Source organism: Zootoca vivipara, chromosome 5 (assembly GCF_965207765.1).
Source record: "Zootoca vivipara chromosome 5, rZooViv2.hap1.1, whole genome shotgun sequence".
In the NCBI taxonomy this organism is placed as follows: Eukaryota; Metazoa; Chordata; class Lepidosauria; order Squamata; family Lacertidae; genus Zootoca; species Zootoca vivipara.
Genome location: NC_142588.1, coordinates 40,255,003 through 40,276,471, shown reverse-complemented (window position 1 = coordinate 40,276,471; position 21,469 = coordinate 40,255,003). Strand labels below are relative to the sequence as shown.

General features: G+C 42.3%; 2 protein-coding genes across 4 annotated transcripts in view; one reads left to right on the top strand and one right to left on the bottom strand.

Annotated features, from left to right (window-relative positions):
* DOCK1 (dedicator of cytokinesis 1) overlaps window positions 1–21,469 on the top strand; it is a 370,976-nt gene that overhangs the window by 136,405 nt on the left and 213,102 nt on the right. The gene's annotated exons all lie outside the window — the stretch shown is intronic.
* Window positions 1–21,469, bottom strand: part of INSYN2A (inhibitory synaptic factor 2A) — a 59,309-nt gene that overhangs the window by 7,571 nt on the left and 30,269 nt on the right. The window contains exons 4-5 of one of the 2 annotated variants that reach the window (XM_035138569.3): window positions 20,390–20,482; window positions 8,500–8,571 (exon numbers count right to left, since the gene is read on the bottom strand). In XM_035138569.3, coding sequence (XP_034994460.1) covers window positions 8,500–8,571; window positions 20,390–20,482 — 165 coding nt within the window. The remainder of the gene's footprint in view (window positions 1–8,499; window positions 8,572–20,389; window positions 20,483–21,469) is intronic. The other variant, XM_088670429.1, reaches the window with a different exon arrangement.

Here is a 21,469-nt window from a genome sequence, read left to right as displayed (position 1 = left end):
AGAGAGAGGGCTTGCAGAGAGCAGCCCACTCTGCTTACTTCCACCAGATGGGAGAGCAGCAGCAAGTCTGGGAGTTCAAATCAGGAACAGGAAGGGTTAAGACGGGTCCAGGGCTCTGCAGAGTCCTGGTGGCTCAGCTCCAGGTTGGTAGCAGGGAAGCAGGGGAGGAGCTAGCTTCAGCAGGGGCTGGAAAGGAGGGAGGAGAGAGAACGGCACCTCAGGAGCCTGGTTTGGGACCACGGAGGACCCATAGAGCAAGGAGGAGGGGCGTTTGGAGTCTTAAAAGGGGGGTCAGAGCACACGAGACGCCATTGTGGGCTTCTGCCCCATGCAGAGCAGACATGATTTGAGACATCTCACCACTGTATATAGCATGCACAATAAAACTATGAAAATCCAGAGGATGTGTGGAGTGCTTACTCGGGAGTAGCCAACACCCCATCTGTGACAGCAAGCCCACAATCTTTTGATGGCTACCCCGAGGGAAGAGGGCTGCAAATGTAGCAGCTGGCATGAAGTTGGCAGCATCTAAAGCAGAAGAGAGAGATGCCAAGGGAGGATTGGCATGAGTTGCCAGCACCCTGCAACTATGGAACGGCTCAAGCACCAGGTAGGCACCCGGGCACAGGGGAAGCCAAGCTTAGTGAACCGAGCAGCTCTGAACACAGCCAAGTCGGAGGAGCGGAGGCTGGACAAGCAGAGAGGACACTCGGGACGGGCCAGCACTTTGTAGGGCGACCCTCAGCACAAGCTGGCTCTAAGACTGAGAGGCATGGTGGCGTGGAAGGGCAGGAGGCTGAGAGGCGAGTCCGGGCAGAGGGGACAGACGGAGGGGAAAGGCAGCGGCCACAAATTCCCATACAGTCCCGGGGAGGCAGCTGCAGCCAAGCACAGCCCCCTCCAGCCAGATGTGATGCAGAGGGACAAAGCCCGCGCGCGGGTACTTTCAAACGCTGACGCGGGAAAACAGAGGGAAGAGAAAGGCGGGAGATGCATTTACAATGCACCCAGCCACTGGGTGGAACACTGCCCCCAGAGGAAGGAATGGCGAGAGCAGGCAGGCACAGACACAAGCCTGGATGCCAGATCAGGAGGGGAGGGGCCAGGCAGAGCACCAACAACTGAGCCCTCCTGTAACACCCCACAGCACGACAAAGAGATGGAAGTAAGTCTGCAGCTGCCAAGAGGCCAGACCCAGGAGACAGTCGGGCTTCTCTGCAGGGGCAGCAGCAATGATTTCCTATCGGTGGACTTTGCTAGGCAGAATCAGATTCCCCTTTTCCCAAGGAAGCTTCCCATGAGCGTCTCGGCCATAGACGGCAGGGAATTGCAGGAGGGTGAGGTCACGCAACAGACCCCCTCTCGGAAGATGACAGTGAACAAGCACGCAGAAGTGCTAGCTTTGGACTTAATGGACAATGACCCTGTGGGCAGCCAGCGCCGGGGAGATCTCACCTTTGGAGATGCAGACGGCAAGGAGCACTGCAGGAAAGAAGGAGAATCCTCAGGATCGCACCACATCAGTTCCCCAGGCGGATGGAACGACGCAGAGGCGGGGATGCAGGAAGAGAAACTGAGCCAACTCACCAAAGAGGACACTTTTACCCAGAACATACGGAGGGACTTGAGGGAGGGAGAGGAAGGGCTTGCAGAGAAAGAGGGGTTACTCTTTAGCAATGATGCCCGGTATATGCCCCAGGACTCCCTCAGAGGGAAGATTCTCAAGCAATATCATGACAACCCCACGGAGGGGCATGCAGTACATGTCTTCACGAGGCTCACACCCAGTAAGGCCAGTCTTGGGCGAAACCCCAGAGCCTTCCCAGAGCAGGGGGAGGGGGAGATTGGGGGACCACCTATTGAGGCATGGGGTGAGAGGAGGGAGACAGTACACCAACAACTGGATGGAGACGTGGCAAGGAGCAATGAGGCTTACAAGGAGGGGGCAGACCATCACAGGGGACTCGAGAAGGTCTTCCACGGAGGGGACAGGGTCTGGCTGTGGTCAGAAGGCCTTCCCATGGGGGGAAGGGGGAAGAAGCTGGCACCCAGAAGGCTGGGGCCCTTCAAGGTTCTGACACAGATCAACCCTGTCACCTTCAGGGGGGAAGTACCTACAGCGAGAAAGGTCCATCCCGTGGGTCACAGGTCTTTGCTCTCACACTTTAGGGAAAGCCCAAGGTTCAGAGGACGTGACACACATCCAACACAAGACGCTGACAGGAGGGAGGGGGAGGAAATCACACAAAAGACACTAGACAGAAGGGTGGAGGGAGAAGGCAGCCAAGAGGTTCCAGAAAGAAAGGAAGAGGAGGAGGTCTACAGTGCCACAGCGAGCCCGGGCTCCCGGTGGGGGGAGGGGGGGTTAAAATGTCTGATGGCCAGGCAGGGCACTCCTGCTTCCCAAAACGCGGAGGCAACCACGCACACCATGCAAGGGGAGGACCGCACACTGGAACTGCACGCTCCTTTCTCCCACAGACCCAAACCACCACACGTCAGTAGCACAGGGAACACAGAGGGGGAGGGCGATCCCAGGTGGGGAGCAGGGGAGACGCAGACCCAAGGAGCCCTCCGGGAATCGGAAGCAATTTTCCAGAGGGAGGAGGAGGATGACAACGGAAGGAACTACACGGACCAGCCACCCAGCACCGACGGGGAACAGGATTTTACACACACTACAGAGGAGGAAGACCTGTCAGGCTTCCAGCCCTCTTTACAGACATCAGACCAGGCAAACCAGGCCTCAGAAAGGGGGGGGGGCCTGGAGGGGGGGTGGATGTAAGAGAGAGGGCTTGCAGAGAGCAGCCCACTCTGCTTACTTCCACCAGATGGGAGAGCAGCAGCAAGTCTGGGAGTTCAAATCAGGAACAGGAAGGGTTAAGACGGGTCCAGGGCTCTGCAGAGTCCTGGTGGCTCAGCTCCAGGTTGGTAGCAGGGAAGCAGGGGAGGAGCTAGCTTCAGCAGGGGCTGGAAAGGAGGGAGGAGAGAGAACGGCACCTCAGGAGCCTGGTTTGGGACCACGGAGGACCCATAGAGCAAGGAGGAGGGGCGTTTGGAGTCTTAAAAGGGGGGTCAGAGCACACGAGACGCCATTGTGGGCTTCTGCCCCATGCAGAGCAGACATGATTTGAGACATCTCACCACTGTATATAGCATGCACAATAAAACTATAAAAATCCAGAGGATGTGTGGAGTGCTTACTCGGGAGTAGCCAACACCCCATCTGTGACAATATGGATGTAGCCTAACAACTCTTTGAGAATTATCTGTGCTACATTTTTAGAAGTGTCTCCTACTTAGGGTGGATTGCAATCCAAGTCAAAGTTGATGAGATAAGCAACAGGAACAAACATACTTTGTGGGACAAAGGGGGAATTTGGTTTATTGTCTATATACCTATGTATCTTTATAGTATCCTTTTTTATCTTTTTAATTTTTCTTTAAGGATTGTTCTCTGTGGTTTGCATTTACTAAGCAGGCTTTGCTTCAAGAATTACTGTGTCATGCTTTGAGAACTTTAAACACTGATCCTCAAATCTCTTAGGCATGTAGATGCCCTATTGAGACATAATTTAGTGGTGATTTTATATCATCTAATTAGCGTTCATCTACTAAGATCGTCTTAACTTTTTCATTTGCTGCTCTGGACTTGAAGATTGTATTTCAGATTGTAATAATCTGTTTTAGTTGAGTCAGAATTCAGCACCAGGAGAACCATAATACCTAGGGTAAAATTAAATTACTGCGTGAAGCAAATACATTTTTTTTTATTCAGAGGAACAGAAAATAGCCAAATGATACATTAGCATGGCTTTCACGAATATTTCTCAAGAACTTCTGTAGTCTGGTTTAATCAGGGTTTTTTTTAGTGTTTTTTTGCTGCAGAAATTAATCAGTATGCTTTAGATATGAAATCTTTTCTGAACCTGAAATAGCCTTGAATGAGCACTTAGAGTGCTTCTGACTTTCCAACAAAAGTGAATTCTGTTATGAATGCTTTAGACGGTTCTTCCATTAAGATAATTCAAGTGCCTAAGATCAGTGTACAAAATATTAAACAAAAACTGTTTTTAACTGGGGTAGAAAGAGCAGTACTACTAGGAAATAATCATAGAATGAATATAATTTCCAGTTTTTGTTAAAAGTTACTTCGGACAGGCTAGGAATAGGATTAACACCTTTCCTGCATACAAAATATAACTGATTCTGAATGGAGGATATACTTGATCTTCTGTTTTGTGATCTTAATACTAATGGGATAGATTTTCTCAGCTTGAACATTTGTCGGAGCAAAACAAAAGAATAATTTTATTATATCCATTATATGAAAGCTTTAGGGGTTTTATCTGTTTTTTTCTTATCAATACTTTGAAAAGAATTGTCACTCCAGCGTATTACGAATTTTTAATGTTGCCATTTTTTCTCAGCTATGAAATCAATTTGTATTTTTTTAAGAATTCATTTAGTCACTAATGGGCTTGGGGCTACCTTAAGTTATAAAGTTGAGGATTGGTCATCTATTCTAGCCTGTGAGTCAGTGCATTTAACAGTATCTTCTTATAAGACGTGCAACCTTCTCTCCCCCAGGCTTGTTACCCTTCTAATTCATAGTCAGCCAGTAATATCACTGTATCGCAGCTCATGCTATGGGAATGTCAGTAACTTGTCTCAGTTTCGACCAGTGAAATCAAATGAGCAGTATAAACTGTTGCAGGGATCCATAAGGCTGCTTGGGTTAGCACAGTGGCATGATTTTTAAAAAGTACTGAACAACTGACTCCCATATCCCATCACAAAATACTTTTGCAGACCTCTCCTCATGAGTGGATGCTTTTTGAGAAAAAACAAATCTGAAGCCCACATAGGTTGGCAAAAAGTGTCCTGAGTCCTAGACAATGTTCCTTGTGGAAGAGCAAGCTGGCTACCCTTGCTACCCTCCTGCCTTTTTCAGCAATTTAGTTGGGGACAGTGCTGAATTTACATATAAGCTAAACAAACTATAGCTTAGGGCCCCACTCTGTTGGGGCCCCCCCAAAAAATTAAAGAAAACAACAACCCTGGATGTACATTTCCAAAATATAAGATAAAAAACAAATAAAATAAAACCTACATACAGCAACAGTGTTTTGTGTTGTGTATGGACCTGTTAGGTCCACAAATTACCATATAGCATATATTCAACACAAAAACAGTGACAATTTGTTGTTGACAAAGGACAGCTGGACGTATAAAGGGCTCCATTACCTTCAGTAGCTTAGAGCCTCATCAAACCTAAATCTGGCCCTGGTTGGGGAGATTCTTGACTATCTTGGACAGAACACTCGCACAAGCCCTATTTCCATTATCTCTTTGGATATAGGTACCCTTGAGGCTTTAGTTTCCTGTGCTTTTGTTTCCACTTGCTATTTTCCCCACAGTTTTTCCCCCAAGTCAACCTTACACTTTCTTAAAAAAGAAAAGAAGACAGAAGTTATTTTAAAGGATGGATTTTGGGAATGACCAATGAGAATCCTACTCCATTTCTTTGAGCAAGTTTTCCAATGTGGCATTAGGGGCACATTTTTTCTTTTAAAAAAATAAATCCTCATTATATATGACAAACCAAATTCCCCGTACATAAAAACCAAGTAGCCAACTGCATACTTCTTTGAAATCTGTCCAGAAAGTAGGGAGAAGGGAGAAGAGCCTAAGTGTATATTAAAAATTTTAGGCACTGATAAAGTTGGTCAAAGTAATCAGGTATTTTGATGAACAGTAAAATAAAAGAAAAAACAGGGAAAGAAGATTTAAGTTGTTTGAAATCTTCATCTTTCATGCCATGATGGTCTTTAATCAGACACCAGCTATTGTGCCATGGTACATTAACATTCCAAGAATGTCATATTGAGAAAAATTAATTACATTTAATAATTTCTACATTTCACTTTCTCAGATGCTGTACTTGACATTAGAGGATGCAGTTGGGTAGCCAGGAGGACAATAGATTTATTGCTGTAAGGCTGATTTTTATGCTTCAGTTAAGGCCAGTTTAAAAGGGTTTCATTTATACTGTATGAGTTTTCTAAGCACATGCTACCTCTACCCTACGATTATGTTCCTGAGTTTATTCACAGCCTCTTAAGCACATTATGAGTACCTCTTAAATAGCTGCCTTGGTTCAAAACAAAATATGCTTTAATCAGGGCGGATTTAGAAAATTGTTTCTTGTCTGTAAGTGGAGGTGCTTAGAGAGGGCCGTTCTCTCATGTCTACTATCTCACATTCAGACTGGTTCTCCTCTTTGTACGTTGAGGTGGTTTTGCCACATGAATGAACTTCCTTTGATTATGTGTTTATGACTGTGTGTGTTTGTGGTGTTGGGCACAGAGTGAGCGTGAGAGGCAATAGTCTCTGGAGAACAGTGCAGTGCTTTTCTCTGCTGCCTCTTGCATTGCAGTTGCCAGAAAGGAAAGCCCTCTCTTTCCAGCTCTTTGGATTTTATTATTGTCCTGATGGGAATGTGGACAGTGAAGTTTATCCTTGTAAAAATATGGATGGAGTGAAAGGTGATGCAGTCTAAATATGCAGGGACAGGAAAAAGAGGAGAAAATTTTAGACAGCTGGCAGGGGAGACTGTTTCATGGCTACTCAACTTGGATGCACTGTTTACACGTTTAACACTTTTTGTATGTTTGAGTCTAATGTTTGGATTGTATGTATCACCAGGATAGAGAACAAGGGTATTTATATATGTTTTCCAATGAGCTCAGACTCCCATGCTGGTAGATATGGTTCTGAAATAGCAGGATGTGCAACTCTTTCTCCACTCTCTCCTTTATTGCAGAAACTTTACTCCAGGACAACGCCCCCCGCCCCCCCCCAAAAAAAAATGGTTTGACATTTTTTTAAGGTAAACATTGGTCTGGAGCCCTTACATGGGTGGAAATGTTTGGAAGAGGGGATTTAATGAAAAATAAGGAAAGAACAAGGTTTTCTAAAAAAAAAATCTGGGACATTCTTCACCACAGGGTGTGGTGTCCTGTTACCCTCCAGCTGTTGTTAGACTCCAAGTCCCATTCTGCCCAAGCCATCATGGCCAGTGGTCAGGGATGATGAAAGTTGTAATTTCAGCAACAAATGGACGACCACAAGTTCCCCATCTCTTCTTTACAGTGTTAAAATGCAAACTGAACTGTAGTATTTAATATATCTGATGTATATGTTTCTACATATGTCCATGCTTCTTTATGAAGTTACTATTTTAGTTCACCTTAATATAGAATAAGGTAAAAAGGTAAAGAACCCCTGACCGTTAAGTCCAGTTGCGAATGACTCTGGGGTTGCGGTGCTCATCTCGCTTTACTGGCCGAGGGAGCCGACGTTTGTCCGCAGACAGTTTTTCCGGGTCATGTGGCCAGCATGACTAAGCCGCTTCTGGTGAAACCAGAGCAGTGCACGGAAACTCTGTTTACCTTCCCGCCGGAGCGGTACCTATTTATCTACTTGCACTTTGACTGCTAGGTTGGCAGGAGCTGGGACTGAGCAACAGGAGCTCACCCCGTTGCGGGGATTCAAACCACTGACCTTCTGATTGGCAAGCCCAAGAACCAGTGGTTTACACCACACTGCCACCTGCGTCCTCATAAAGGTACCGTGTTTCTCATATTATAAGACACGTCTTATATTTATTTTTTCCTCAAAAAAACACACTATGGCTTATTTTCAAGGGATGTCTTATTTTTTTCCTCCTCCTCCTGCCGCGGCCGGCATTGCTGCTGCGCCTATCACTATGTCTTATTTTCGGGGTATGGCTTATATTCCTTGAATGCTTAAAAATCCTGCTATGGCTTATTTTATGGGTATGTCTTAAAATATGAGAAACAGGGTACAGAATGTCAAAAATTAACTTTTAACAAAAATAGCTTTGAATAATGATGCAGCAAAAGCATATCTGATTTGCTGCTATTTTCACCTAAACATCATGTGAATACATGTTAATTGATACCTGTGGTATGTACCCACTGAAAATGTGTTTGAAGTAGAGACATGCATGTTATCATGTGTTCATCAAGTAAATACGATGTGGAGGTCTGTGGCTGGCTGTCTTTCCATAAAGCAAAATAAGTGTGTCTACTTCTGATGTTAACACTTTCAGCAGGTACATACAAGAAGTCTGGAACATGAAGCGCAAAGCACCCCTGAGATTTCACTGAGTATTGCTTTCATGTTCATCAGCATTGCCCCTAAGCTCAACGTTCTCATGATGCTGAAGTTTTCTGCGGGTGCCTGGTGCAAATACAGAACACACACTCTTTTTATATCTTTTTATATATTTCTCTTTTTATATCTGAAATATTTTATAAATTTGATTTTATAGTGCAATAAACATTAATTTCCTAGTGTTCTGTGCATTCGTGCTGAAATGGCAATTTGAAACATTGACTTGCTTTCGATCTTCCACTAAAGAATAAAATCATTTTTACGCAATTTAAAGGAACATGGCAATTATTAACCTACCTATAGATTATACATGCACTGTTCCTGCATGTGTCACAGTTAGATGTGTCTTGACCAGTCCGATATGAAAGCCTACAAAGATAAGAACATGAAATGATTAAAAGTGTTTGCTTATTTCTTGTTTGCTTTCGTTTTCTACAGCAATTAACACCTTATTTTCCCCACACCTGTGCTTTGGAATATAAGGATGCCTATGAACTTTGGTATTCAAGGGCAGACAGTTTAAGCAGATGGCTGCAGTTAAAATATGTAAAATGAACAGAATGTTCATCTATAATTTGCACATTATAGATTATCATACTTAGCAAAAACATAGTGGGTGACAAGTTCTGCCCTGAGTGATGTGCATTGTCCACCCCCATCAGGTGAATATTCTAGTCACCTGTGGTAGCCAACAGGAATGAATAATATTACCATAACTAAATATTCAAAGTCATTATTCAGCAGCAGGGCTTTATTATGAGGAAAGGCATACAAATCACTCTCACTCTTATAATTTGCTTTCTAGCTCCTGGACACTATTTCTGGAAATACGACATATAGCACCTGAACATTTGAAGGGACTGCCTTGCACAAGCTGTACGTGGCCTGTGGGCTGTCTGTTTCTAATGTAATATGGTTAACTAATTGTTGTATAGCTGCAATACAGGTGAAGCTTTAAGAAAGCTTAAGGTTACAGGCCAGGATGCAGGGGTAGCTTTGCATACCGCAAAGCAAGTTGTTAAAAGGTAACGTCCAAATTAGGTGCAAGTCTTTATCCCAAATTCTGCAAGTGGTTTATTTAGTTATTTTTTAAAAAATAGATTGTAAGTGAGTTTAAGAATTAATTTAGTAAGCCACTTTAAAATGAGGTGAGGTGTAGAATGCTGGGGTTTGGATATGTGTGCAAGAATGATCTAGTTTGAACTCTGTATTTATATAAAATCCTGTGGAAGACTTCAGTGCTCAAACGGCACTGGTGAAATTGCTATTGCTAGTGTACTTATATGAATCTCAGTGCTATTCAGACCGCAGTCTATACATACCTGGGAGTAAGTCCCACTGAACTCAATGGCAAGTACTTCACAGTAAAAAAAAAGGGGGGGGGAGCAGAGGATTGTACTACATGCCACATTTAAGGAACATAAGGAAATATGCTCAATATTCCTGGGTGTCAAGACCATTTAGCGTACACTCAGCCTTATCATTTTTTATTTTCCATTTCTGCGGTGCACTTCAAATCCAACCCATTCACCAGTGAACTGTGAAAATGGTTCCATGAGGGGTGTGTGTGTGTGTGTCTTTAAGTAGTAGCCTCCACCCCAATGCACCGTGATCAGTTATCTGTTGTTGTTTTTTATATCACAGTTATCCGTGTGCATAGCACTTTACAGAACACAAGAGGATAGGTCCCTGCCCTGGGGGAATTTGGAATCTAAAATTTATACTCTGGGAAAACAAGGGAAGAGGAGGCAGGAGGTACATATGTAGTTCTTTTGAGTTACACATCATGTTAGTCATCTGCTTCAGCAAGTGAGGTGGATTTCAAAAGCAGCTTGTGATATGAAATAAGGCTCAGCTTATAATAACATGCTCTAAATGCCATGCTTCAACTGAAGTAGCTCTTCGGATCCTCGCCAAGGTATACCTGCTAGCCTATCAATTATTGACTCCCAAATTACCCCAAATGCTCTCTGTGTGCTAATGTTTGAAACAAAGCAAAATAAGAAGGGGAGTTCTTGCCATCTTGTCCTGCTTTTGGATTTCCCCGTGTGGTTGGCTGCTGTAGGAAACAAAACGCTGGACTAGACAGGCCTTTTCTCTGATCTAGAAGGGCTCTTCTTACGCCATTGTGAATGTAAACACAAATTGACATCTACCAACAAGCACAAAAGTGACAGTCTATATATAATCTTTTTATATTGGAGTGCATATCTTTATGTATCTCATAACACTCTTCTTCATCTGGTGGGTCAGGATTCACTAGTGGCTCACAGCGTGATCCAAGGTAAGGTGGGGCTCAGCAGGAACACCACCACCATGCAAATATATGGTAAAAGATTAATAAATATGGATCCCCAAATGTTTGTGCTAAAAGTGCATCCTAGGTCTGAGGAGGTCTCAAATGTGTCATATATCACGTTTGCTTCCTTAGAACATTGGTTCTACTCATTGTTACCCACTTAGAGTAGGGGTCGGCAAGGTTTACCTTGCCCGGGCTGGTTCACTCCCGCGGAGATCGCTCTGTGGGCCAGTTCCCATCTGTGCAGATGTGATTTCCGGCCCGTGGAAACGAGTCCGCGCGGCGCCGGTTTCCTGCAGCGCGCGGGGACTCGCTGAACAGGCGGCTCAGTTCTGGGGGGGCTCGTGGGCCGTTTAAATGACCCCCATGGGCTGCAGGTTGCCGACCCCTGACTTAGAGGAACAGTCAGTTCTTTTAGGTACAAACTGGACCAATGGCAGATTAGCTCTGATGGGGGATTTTCCCAAAAGCAAATTGCAGCTTTAGAATAGTACTACAGCAAGGGAAGGAGGGATAGAATTTCCCCTTTGCATGCTGGGACTCCAGCATTTGGCTGTCCCCACTCATGGATACAATTTACAGTTTAAAAACTAGCTCATGAAATGCAGAGATCATTTAATGCCACATATACTTTGGCCCTTCATCTGTCAAACATGCTCACCACATATAAAGATGTCAGATGGGATCAAGTAACATCCACATTTTGAATAGATAACAGTGACTTGTCTATATACAGTGATAACCCATAAACTGAAGCCTCTAATACACATTAGTACAGCAATTAGTTATTGTAAATATTTGCCACAATATGTTTCTGCCCATTATAATGTATAGCAAGTTTCAAGTAGTTCTGCCTGCCAAATCTTTGAGACAGTTTAAGTTTAACTGTTGTGTCCTGGGATACTGTCACCTCCAAATGAGGTCCGTTCACACTGTCACTGTGAGAGAATGTGTTCCTATAGAGTCAGCCATATTTCTGCATTTTATCATTTACCCTTGAAGAATGCAACATGAAGCCTTGTAATAGATAGTGACTCAAATAGTTCATGAAAGCACCATTTCAGTTCCTCAAAATAATAACACTTCTTTTGTTTACTTGGGGGCGGGCAGTAGGCTCAAGCCTTCCCCTCCCTTTCATATAAATCTATGTGGGCCACTTTGCTTTCAAGGGTTAGGCAGGTTGATGAGTTTAATGCATAACTGTTATGCAAATTCTTTTTGACTGGCTTATACCCTCACAAGTACCTATCAGTTAGAATCCCTAGCTGAATTAGCTCTCAACTGTTCAGTGATTATTCTACTTCATGGACTGTGGCTAATAGCCCTTAGCCAGTCTGAGTGCAGGGATTAATAATATCCTAGTTATTATGTAAATGAAAGCTCCCTTATCCAATAGGATTCTGCTGAATTTCACAACTGAGTACATTTAGGGGTCAGCGACTCTAATATCCTTGGGCTGTGGTTTGCTTAGTTCCATTTCAGTATGCTAACAGTGAATGTAGCGATTTTTAAGTACAATTACAACTGCCACCTCTTTTATCTGGTTTGCAGTGGGCATGTAAAGCACAGCATTTCGACAATAAAATGTTTTGAGTGAAACTAGAATATATGTAATTACACTGAGAAAAAAATTACTGGCTTGAAGGAAGTGTCACCACTTGGAATTCCCCCCCCCCCAAAAAAATAGGACAACAGTGCCTGCTCTTTAGGAATACGAGAGAGTCACTCTTACTGAGAGGCCCGGATGTGTTGTTGTTGTTGTTGTTGTTGTATAAACAAAACTCTTCAGTGTGTCTGCTTTGCCATTCTGTTCCGTGGAGCAGCTGTTTCTGTCTCTGCGTTTCTTTTCATATGCAGAACTACCCCGCCACTAAAAAAATTGCTGCAATTTGCATGTATGTGTACCTACACACAGTTAGTACTGTAGGCATTGTATTCACTGTGCTTGAAAGTGTTACAGTAACTGGATTAATTTCAGCAGCTACTGCAGTGAACAATTGTCATGCGTTTTTAAAAGATCTTTAAAAAAATTATTCAGGGGAATGCTGTGGACAGAGTGTATCTTGATTTCAGTAAGGCTTTTGACAAAGTCCCCCATGATATTCTTGTGAGGAAGCTGGTAAAATGTGGTTTGAATGAGATAACAGGATTTGTAGACTGACCGAACCCAAAGAGTACTCATTAATGGTTCCTTGTCATCCTGGGGAAAAGCGACAAGTGGGGTGCCACAGGGTTCTGTCCTGTGCCCATTGGTGTTCAATGTCTTTATAAATGACTTGGGTGAAGGAATTGAGGGGACGCTCATCAAATTTGCAGATGAAACCAAACTGGGAGGGTTAACTAATTCTGTTAGACGACAGAATCAGAATTCAAAATGACCTTAACAGAATGGAGAACTGGGCACAAGCTAACAAAATGAATTTCAACAGGGACAAATGTAAGGTTCTGCACCTAGGCAGGAAGAACCATATACTGTACACAAATATAAAATGGGGGGGGGATACCTGGCTTACTAGCAGTACATGTGAAAAGGATCTAGGGTCTTGATGGACCACAAGCTTAACATGAGTCAACAGTATGATGCAGCAGGGGGGGAAATAATGCTATTCTAGGCTGCATCAACAGTGGTGTCCAGATCAAGGGAAATAATAGTACCACTCTATTCTGGCTTGGTCAGACCACACCTGGAATACTGTGTCCAATTCTGGGCACCTCAATTTAAGGTTGTTAATGTTGACAAGCTGGAATGTGTGCAGAGAAGGGCAACCAAGATGGAAACCAAGCTTTACGAGGAAAGGTTGAAGGAGCTGGGTGGGTTTAGCCTGGAAAAGAGGAGAGTGAGAGGAGATAGAATAGCCATCTTCAAGTATCTTAAGGCCTGTCACTTGGAAGAGGGAACAAGCTTGCTTTCTCCTGCTCTAGACGGTAGGGCTCAAGGCAATGTCTTCAAGTTTCAAGAAAGGAGATTCCGACTAAACATTTGCAAAACAATTCTGACAGTAAGAGCTTTTTGGCATTGGAACAGACTCCCACAAAAGGTGGTAGACTCTCCTTCCTTGGAGGTTTTTAATCAGAGGTTGGATGGCATCTGTCATGGACACTTTAGTTGTGACTCCTGTATTGCAGGGATTGGACAAAATGACCTTTGAGGTCCTTTCGAACTCTTACGATTCTATGTTTACAGCAATTTTAGTGAATATACTGAATTTAGCTACAAAAGCTTCCATTAATTGGAGCTTGATTATGGGGGGAGGGGAACAAAGCCAAAAGCAGTTTTATTCGGTTGGAGTATGCTTATTTCTGTGTGTTGCACGTAAATTATTCCCAAGCAATGTAAGACAGGGATAGGGAACCTCTCTCTGGCTGAATGTCATGTTCCCTTCTAAACTTCAAGAACCAAATATAATTGGTGGGCAGCGTTAGAACCAAAGGAGGTGAAGCAACGAATGTGAATTTCACCCTTGTACAGTCGGCTTCTACCCATCCTTCATACACCCCTGCTACCTTCTGCTGGCAAGGAAGAAACAGGATTCAAATTCAAGGACATTCTAGCCAGGCAAAAACCCTCAAGGAGGATGCAATGAGCTTATAAAGTGTGTGGCCTTGGGAGATGGTGTGTTGCTGGGGAAGGATGTATGACCTAGATATGGTCCTAAGGACCAGATAGAGAAGGCAAGAGGGTTGCATATTGTTGAATCAAGATATACAAAACAAGGGTAAGAAACATATTGTGCTAAGAAGAACAAGGAAACCTTTAGGGGAAAGATGCCAAAAATAATTCTCAAATGCTGAGTTTAGTTTTTCTATGTATGGGTTTAGCAGTTCTGGATATTGCATTTTAAATTGGTCCATCATATGTCTTCTTTTACTTCAACGGTTTTGCATAGCCACTAATTCTTTGGAGAAAAATTATGAAACCCTACAGTATGCCATACAACTACTACCACCACTGACACCTTTTAAATAATATAGCTGCTAGTTCCTGCAGTGTGCGTATGTTTGGCAATTCCGAAATTTCAAGCCCTCAGTAACGGTATGTAAAATCTATTAAAAAAAAAACCAAATCAAACAAACTTTCATTCTGTCATTAGTCTCCCGACAAATGACTCTAGGAATCTTTCACTAGTGGAGAGAAACACACACTCTCTCTCTCTCTCTCTCTCTCTCTCTCTCTCTCTCTCTCTCTCTCTCTGTGTGTGTGTGTGTGTGTGTGTGTGGTGCTTCTTATCAGCATCTTGGTGCACTCCTGTGCTCTTCTGTGGGGTTGGACCCTTGCTTCCTTTCTCCCACTGTGAATGGGAAAGCTCTGCCTATCCCCGCACCTTCATATCTAGAAATGACATGGAACGGCTGGCATGAAACCAGTGGCTACTGTTCCTTTTCGGGGGCTGGGCAAGTTACCTTTAGACATGCAATTTGGTCTTTGTGCCATTTGGCTTCTTCACTATTTTATCTGTGGCTGCCATTTTGAGCAGAAGCATGTTGTCTGGCATATGGAGCTCAGCGAATATATTAATCAAAGGGGATCTGCCTGGAATTTCCCTGCCACTTCTAGATGTAGAAAGGGGATCAGGCATAGTCTAGAGTTTTTGCATGGATTCACTACTTGATTTCCATGAGATGCAATTATCAATCATTTTCTTTCTTCTGGTGATTATGAAGAAAACAAAGCTCACTTTTTTTTAAAAAAAAGGTCACAAAAGGTGAAAATAGCCGTTCAGGTGGGAAAGGAGAAAAAGCAGTGATCCACTTCCTATTATAACTGTCCCTCATCACCAGTGTGTTGGAGGTCACAACTACATGGAAGGATCATCATGGGTGCTGTACATGGAGTAGATTGGGTTTCCCAGGTAAAGTGGTTCACCTACAATAACATCATTCTTTCAGTTAACTTCTACATTTTTTTATAGTTGAATTGTAGAATTCTAAAACATATTCTATTTTGGTGGTCATAACTGACATCATCATCTATTCGGCAAATGCCCCTTCAAACTTATCTCCCTATATCCATGCAATTGCTACCTCTACTCTTCCAGAATCAAATTGCTCAACAACTTCCTCTGTCAGTGGCTATCTCATCAAAGAACTTTGGAGCCCCCAAAAGATGGCTAAGCAAGTCACACTCTTATTACAATACTAATCGTTTGTTTTGGGGGAATCATCTTTACAGTCTAGTGGCACAATGGACCTGCTCCAAGCCTGAAGCTGGGATAAGTGTCAGCTGGCTTAAACTGAATGCCATACAAGCTGTTCTCCTAGCATTTCAGATGGAAGCAATGACATCTTGATTCATAGCAATGATAACATAGCCAAAGCATGCATAAACCAACAAGGCAGTACTCATCACAACACTGAAGAATAGTCTTCCTTGAAAGACTGCCTACAATATGCTGGGATAAAAGTGACTGGCCATCCACAGAGATAGTCTATATTGCTAGTGGGCTAAAACACAACAGTGGACTAGGTGAGCAGATAAACAGGTGGAATGGATGCTTAAATCTTCAGATAAGCATTTTCTCGCTTAAATATAAAAATCCATTGGGACTGATGTCTTTGTGAGAGATTATCTGACTGGTCTGCTCTACTTTTCTCCTTTCAAGTTGATTATTTGGGTCATTCAGAAGATTCAGGAACAGCAGGTGGAGGTTAATGCTAGTCTCACTTCACTCACCAAGGAGATCATGGTTCCAGGGTGTAGCTACGCTGTCAGCATGAACCATGAAGTCCTCTCTTTTCTATATGCCTGCAACCTAGAGAACGCACTATCCCAGAGATCAAGGCTGAGAAAATACCGTAGGTAGCACAAATTTGTATATCTATGAGCCTGAAGAAATGGAAAGAATCTCTCTTGCCTGCTCAACCCTATCACCACTAAGAACAGATGTGGTTTTTTCAGGAATGAATTGAAAGTACAGCAGTTAAACATCTAAATACCAGGGAATATTTGGACTCACACTGTAGCAACAACATTCCAGTATAACTGCTAAGGGACCATTCACAAATTATTCTCCACCTTCCTGGATTGTTCTGAGGCAGAAAAGCTGAATAGGCCACAAGTTCACACTTACTCTTCTTTCTTCCATTCTACTCACACTGGAGAAAACTGAACAACTAAACCAGGGGCTCCTGTTTCTCTTACTTGATACCCAGATTGGGGGCAAGGTGGCAGTTTTGAATATAGAGTATCATCTCAGTTTATAAGATTAACCCACTACAAATTCAGTTTTCATACCTCCTTATAGTGAAAGCAATGAAAGTGGGGAAGGAGCCTATTTATGTTCACTTCCCAACTGAAAGCCCATGGGCTGAAGAGCAGCTAACATGTAGAATACTACTCAAGTGAAGTTCAACCGAACAAATAAAATAACTGACAATGTATACCAAAAAGTTGGTGGTGGTAGAACAAATAAATAAACTTTCGACAATTCTCCTCCAGAATATATATATTTTCTTCATTAAGGGCAATTGATATAAGATGGTTAAATAATTAAAGACTGCTCTGCTCTGAAGTCTTTTGTTGACCCTGTGTAAGTTATCTAATCATCATCATCATCATCATCATCATCATCATCATCATCATCATCTGTTATTTATATGCACCTATCTGACTGGGTTGCACAGCCATTCTGAGCGGCTTCCAGCAAATGACTTCAAAACACACATGCAAAGCCTGGTTTTAGAAAGCCTACACAAGCTTTTGGTTGCTTTCTGTGAGCCATAATTAAATGATTGCATTGGTAATTTTCAATAAAAAGTAGCAAAAAATTCTTTCTTAAGTGATAATCTCTTTGAAAGTCTCATAATTAAAGCTCTTCTTACTAGTGTATGGTTGAAGGTCAAACTGACCCATTTTGTAATATCTTTCTTAACTAATATGAATTCATCAGAGTAGATAACTCAGAAGTTATAATGTTAAGGAACAACAATGAGGACTTATGGAAATAAAATCTATGCAGACTTCTGAGGTCCTCTTAAATCATCTGAATTTTCACACAGCGGATCTCTATCTTGCATAGTTCTTGTTTTGGGTTGTAATCAGAATTTTTAAAAAAATGTCTGTTAGGTATAAGCTGTTAAAACAGAAGAGAGTTGGAAGTCGAAACAGTGGAAAGCCACCCATACAAATTTTATTTTCTACATTGGTATCTTGCCTTTCACCAAAGAGTTCAGGACTTCATTGCAGTCTCACAATAGAGTTAAGAGAGAAACTTTACCTAGGTCCCCCACTGAACATAGCTGACTAGGTATTTGAGATTGGTTTACCCACAGAGAAACTATAACCACTTCATGTAGAATGGCCACAAGCCTGATTTAATATCCATTATGGGGCAGCTGTACCACCCAGATAACAGAAAACTAGGGTTAATTTGGATGCCACATTTTATGTCTCTTCAAAGTCTCAGCTTTCCCTACCATCAAACATATAAAATGCCTTAACACACTTGTCTATTTCAACCAACAGTGACTCTCCAACATCTTAGGCAGAAGTTTATCCTAGCCCTAGCTTTGACTGGAGATGTTAGGGAATAAACTTGAGACTTGCTGCATGTAAAGTAAGTGATTGATATACCACTGAGCCATGGGCCTCCCTTGCTTGTGCAGTCAAATGTGATGATTAAACAGAGAAGTCATGGCTAGCTGTAATTTCTGTGATAGCAGTGACACCTTTTTTTCTTATTCAGTGATATTTATAAGCCTGGCTGAGGCAATATGTTGTCATCCCCATATGACTTGCATACAAAAAGTTAATAGGATATGTTTTCCAGTTGGCCCTTGGTTGGTGCACAGGGCAAGAGTGGTGGGTACTGCCATCATTATACAGTCGAATATATATTAGACATCTTAACCTAATCATTCTAGGGTATCCTGCATTTGTCTGGCTTTCAGTTATCCTGCAGATCAATATGTTGTGCTACTTCACAATTGGAAGTATGGGAGAAGGAAAATTTCTTGCTGCTTTCTTCACTATCTGGGCCTCCTGTTGTGTTTCCTGAAATAATTTTGCCCGGGACAGACATACTAATGATTCTATGTGTGCTTCCCTGTAGCTTAGGTTGCTTTAACCATCAAGAATGGTGTTTATTGAACTCATTCTTGAATTGTGGAAGCACCTGTGGCACACTATTCTGGGTTATGGGGTTAACTTTCGGGAGCAATGTATTGCAGGATAATGGTGCCTGTACGTGTTCCTGCTTTTGGTCATGTGGATCAGTATTCCTTACCAAGCTATGAGTCTTTGAAGCTAAAGGACAGCAATTACATCATTTGGATGCCGGATTCTAGCTTTTGATTTGAGGATAAAAGGAATCACCCGTTCTCAAGTCCAAGGCAACTGCTTATAAGGCATCTAAAATAATGAAGGTTTTGTGGTGTGGTTTTTTGCAGATAACTATTATTTTAAAAACTGAAGTTAAGAAAATCATAGCTGAGAGGCATATGTGATGAGTAGATTATTATTATTATTATTATTTAAAAAAGGAGAAGGTATTTTCTTTTTGGAATGAGTGCAAAATTAGAAGAGCAACTGCTGTTGCTATTACCATGGGCAATATCACAGAAAACATTAGAACTGTTCAGACCCCTAGGACAAACGTTTGTGATGACAGTGAAAGGGGCAGCACGATTGAAAGAACATTCAAGGAAGTGGCCACTGCAGGCAAAAGTCAGCGTAATACTAGCTTGTACAGAATTATTCTTGTCTTGTCAAGGGGGAGATGTCGAAATAGATTTGCAGTATTTGCTGCAGAACAGTGAATTGTTACAGCCTCTGAGCCATTTTAGCACATCTGCATTCAAGAAAGTATCTATAGAAAGTGCACTCTCAGAATTATGGCCGGGCTAATTTGGACAAAATAAACGTAAACTTCAGTATTTTAGATTATACTATTGTTGATCTAACCATAAAGGCATATGAAAGCAACAATACATGCAAAGATAAAAATGACTTAGTCTATTTACTGTTGGGGTAGAATATTCATAAATGGTTACATAATTTTTTTATAGCTGTCATAAAAATTCCAATTTTAGTTGTATGAATATGCATTAAAGTGATTTATTTTTGCTCTTGGACTTCTTAGTCCAATATTTGGTATACCCCCTCTCCCCCCCCAAAAAAATGCAATGGGATAATACACTCCCTGGAATTGTGGGAATGGATTTAAAAATAACTTATGTGGATTTAGCTTATATGAATTTGTTTTGCCTCTCATCATACCTGGCATGCCTACTGCACATAGCATTTTCTGCTTATTGATAATTGAGTCCTCCCTGCCATTTCCAGGAAACATTTGGGTGTTTTGTAAGTGGTTTTATGTGCATGTATACAGGGCATCCAGGGCTGTTACATACTATGGTTTACATAAACAGGTTGACCAATGATGCTTCCTTGTCTCAGTTGCTCCTGTGCTTGCTAATTCTCTTAGAAGAACACAGAGGAACTAGTCAACTAGAGAACTAGAAGCTTCTACACCTTCTTTGCACAAACATGCAAATGGCGACATTTTATGCCAGTGTGAAAAGCTGTGTTCAGGTCTCATCATGATATGACTTGGGGCAGAGGGGGCATGTTCAGTAGATGGGGGAAAGAGGTATAGTGTACCATAGTGGAATTTGGGAACTCAGTGTGGAATTTCCCAGTGTATTCTGGCTATATGATGCCCAAATATGTAGCTGAACTTGGTGCAGAATTTGGCAGTGTAAGAACTTCCTATGAGGACTGTATTAATATTTCTATTCTGTTTGTTCGTTTAAAGCCATCTTTAAATTACTGGATCAATGATAAAGTCATAGATTCCACCCCTCCCCTTATTGTTCCTATATCTGAACTAGGTTAATATAATTTATAATTGATTTATAACAGTCCAGTCGCACTAATAGTAGAAGACTTACTTTAATGGATCAAGTCTCAACAAATGAGAAGAAGCTTTCATTACATAGTCAAGGTCCGATTTCGACAAAAGGTTTTTCCCCATGGAACAATATCTGTGAAAGAATACATGTGAAAAAATTATGTAGGGAATTGGATTCAAAATCCATGTGGATTTTGCAAGGGGAGGGGAATTGGACAAAAGTGAGCAGCAATGTAATTTTGCAAACCCACAAATTTTCACAGATATTTCGCCAAACATTTCTTTTCTGCAGTGGAGAAACACTACTTTGGACAAAAAGGGCTAAGAGCTGATAGCTTAATTATTATAGTTATCAGCTGTTCCTGTAGGAAATGTAGAGTTTGTAGAGGAAAGTGCAATGAAAAATCATAAGGAAAGTCTATGCATGCTGCCTGAGCAGTTGAGAGAATGTCCCTCTCCTTAGTCTATCTGCAGGATAGTTTAAAATCACAATGTCCACTGCCTAGTAGAAAGGAAATGCCCTCAACATAGCACTGCACTGCAGGCAAGCCAGATGTAATATTAAGTCAGGGATCAGGCCTAAGTCTAGAGCTAGCTCCAATTTGGGGGTTAACTACTTCAATTTCACATAATCAGCTTCAAATTTTGAGGATTAGCTTTAATTCTTGTCTATTGCAAAAACTGACCACTTTGTTGGCTGTACATTAGAACTAGGATCATTACTATTCAAATGGAACTGTTCACATGCATGTGAATGCTGTGTGCACATGATCTGCGCTTTATCAGGAGTTTTCCCACCAATAAGCCACTTTTTCACTGGATGTGGTCTGGGCACAGCAAACTCAGTCTTGACAGTGGTAGATGTTCACTTTGAAATAGAGAACTCAGCTCTTCAGAAGCTGAAGAGTAGGATGCATTTTCATTCTCAAGACTTACTACCCTTGTGTGAAACATGGAGAACTGCTTCCAGTCAGTATAGACCAGGCACCCCCAAACTGCGGCCCTCCAGATGTTTTGGCCTACAACTCCCATGATCCCTAGCTAACAGGACCAGTGGTCAGGGAACATGGGAATTGTAGTCCAAAACATCTGGAGGGCCGAAGTTTGGGGATGCCTGGTA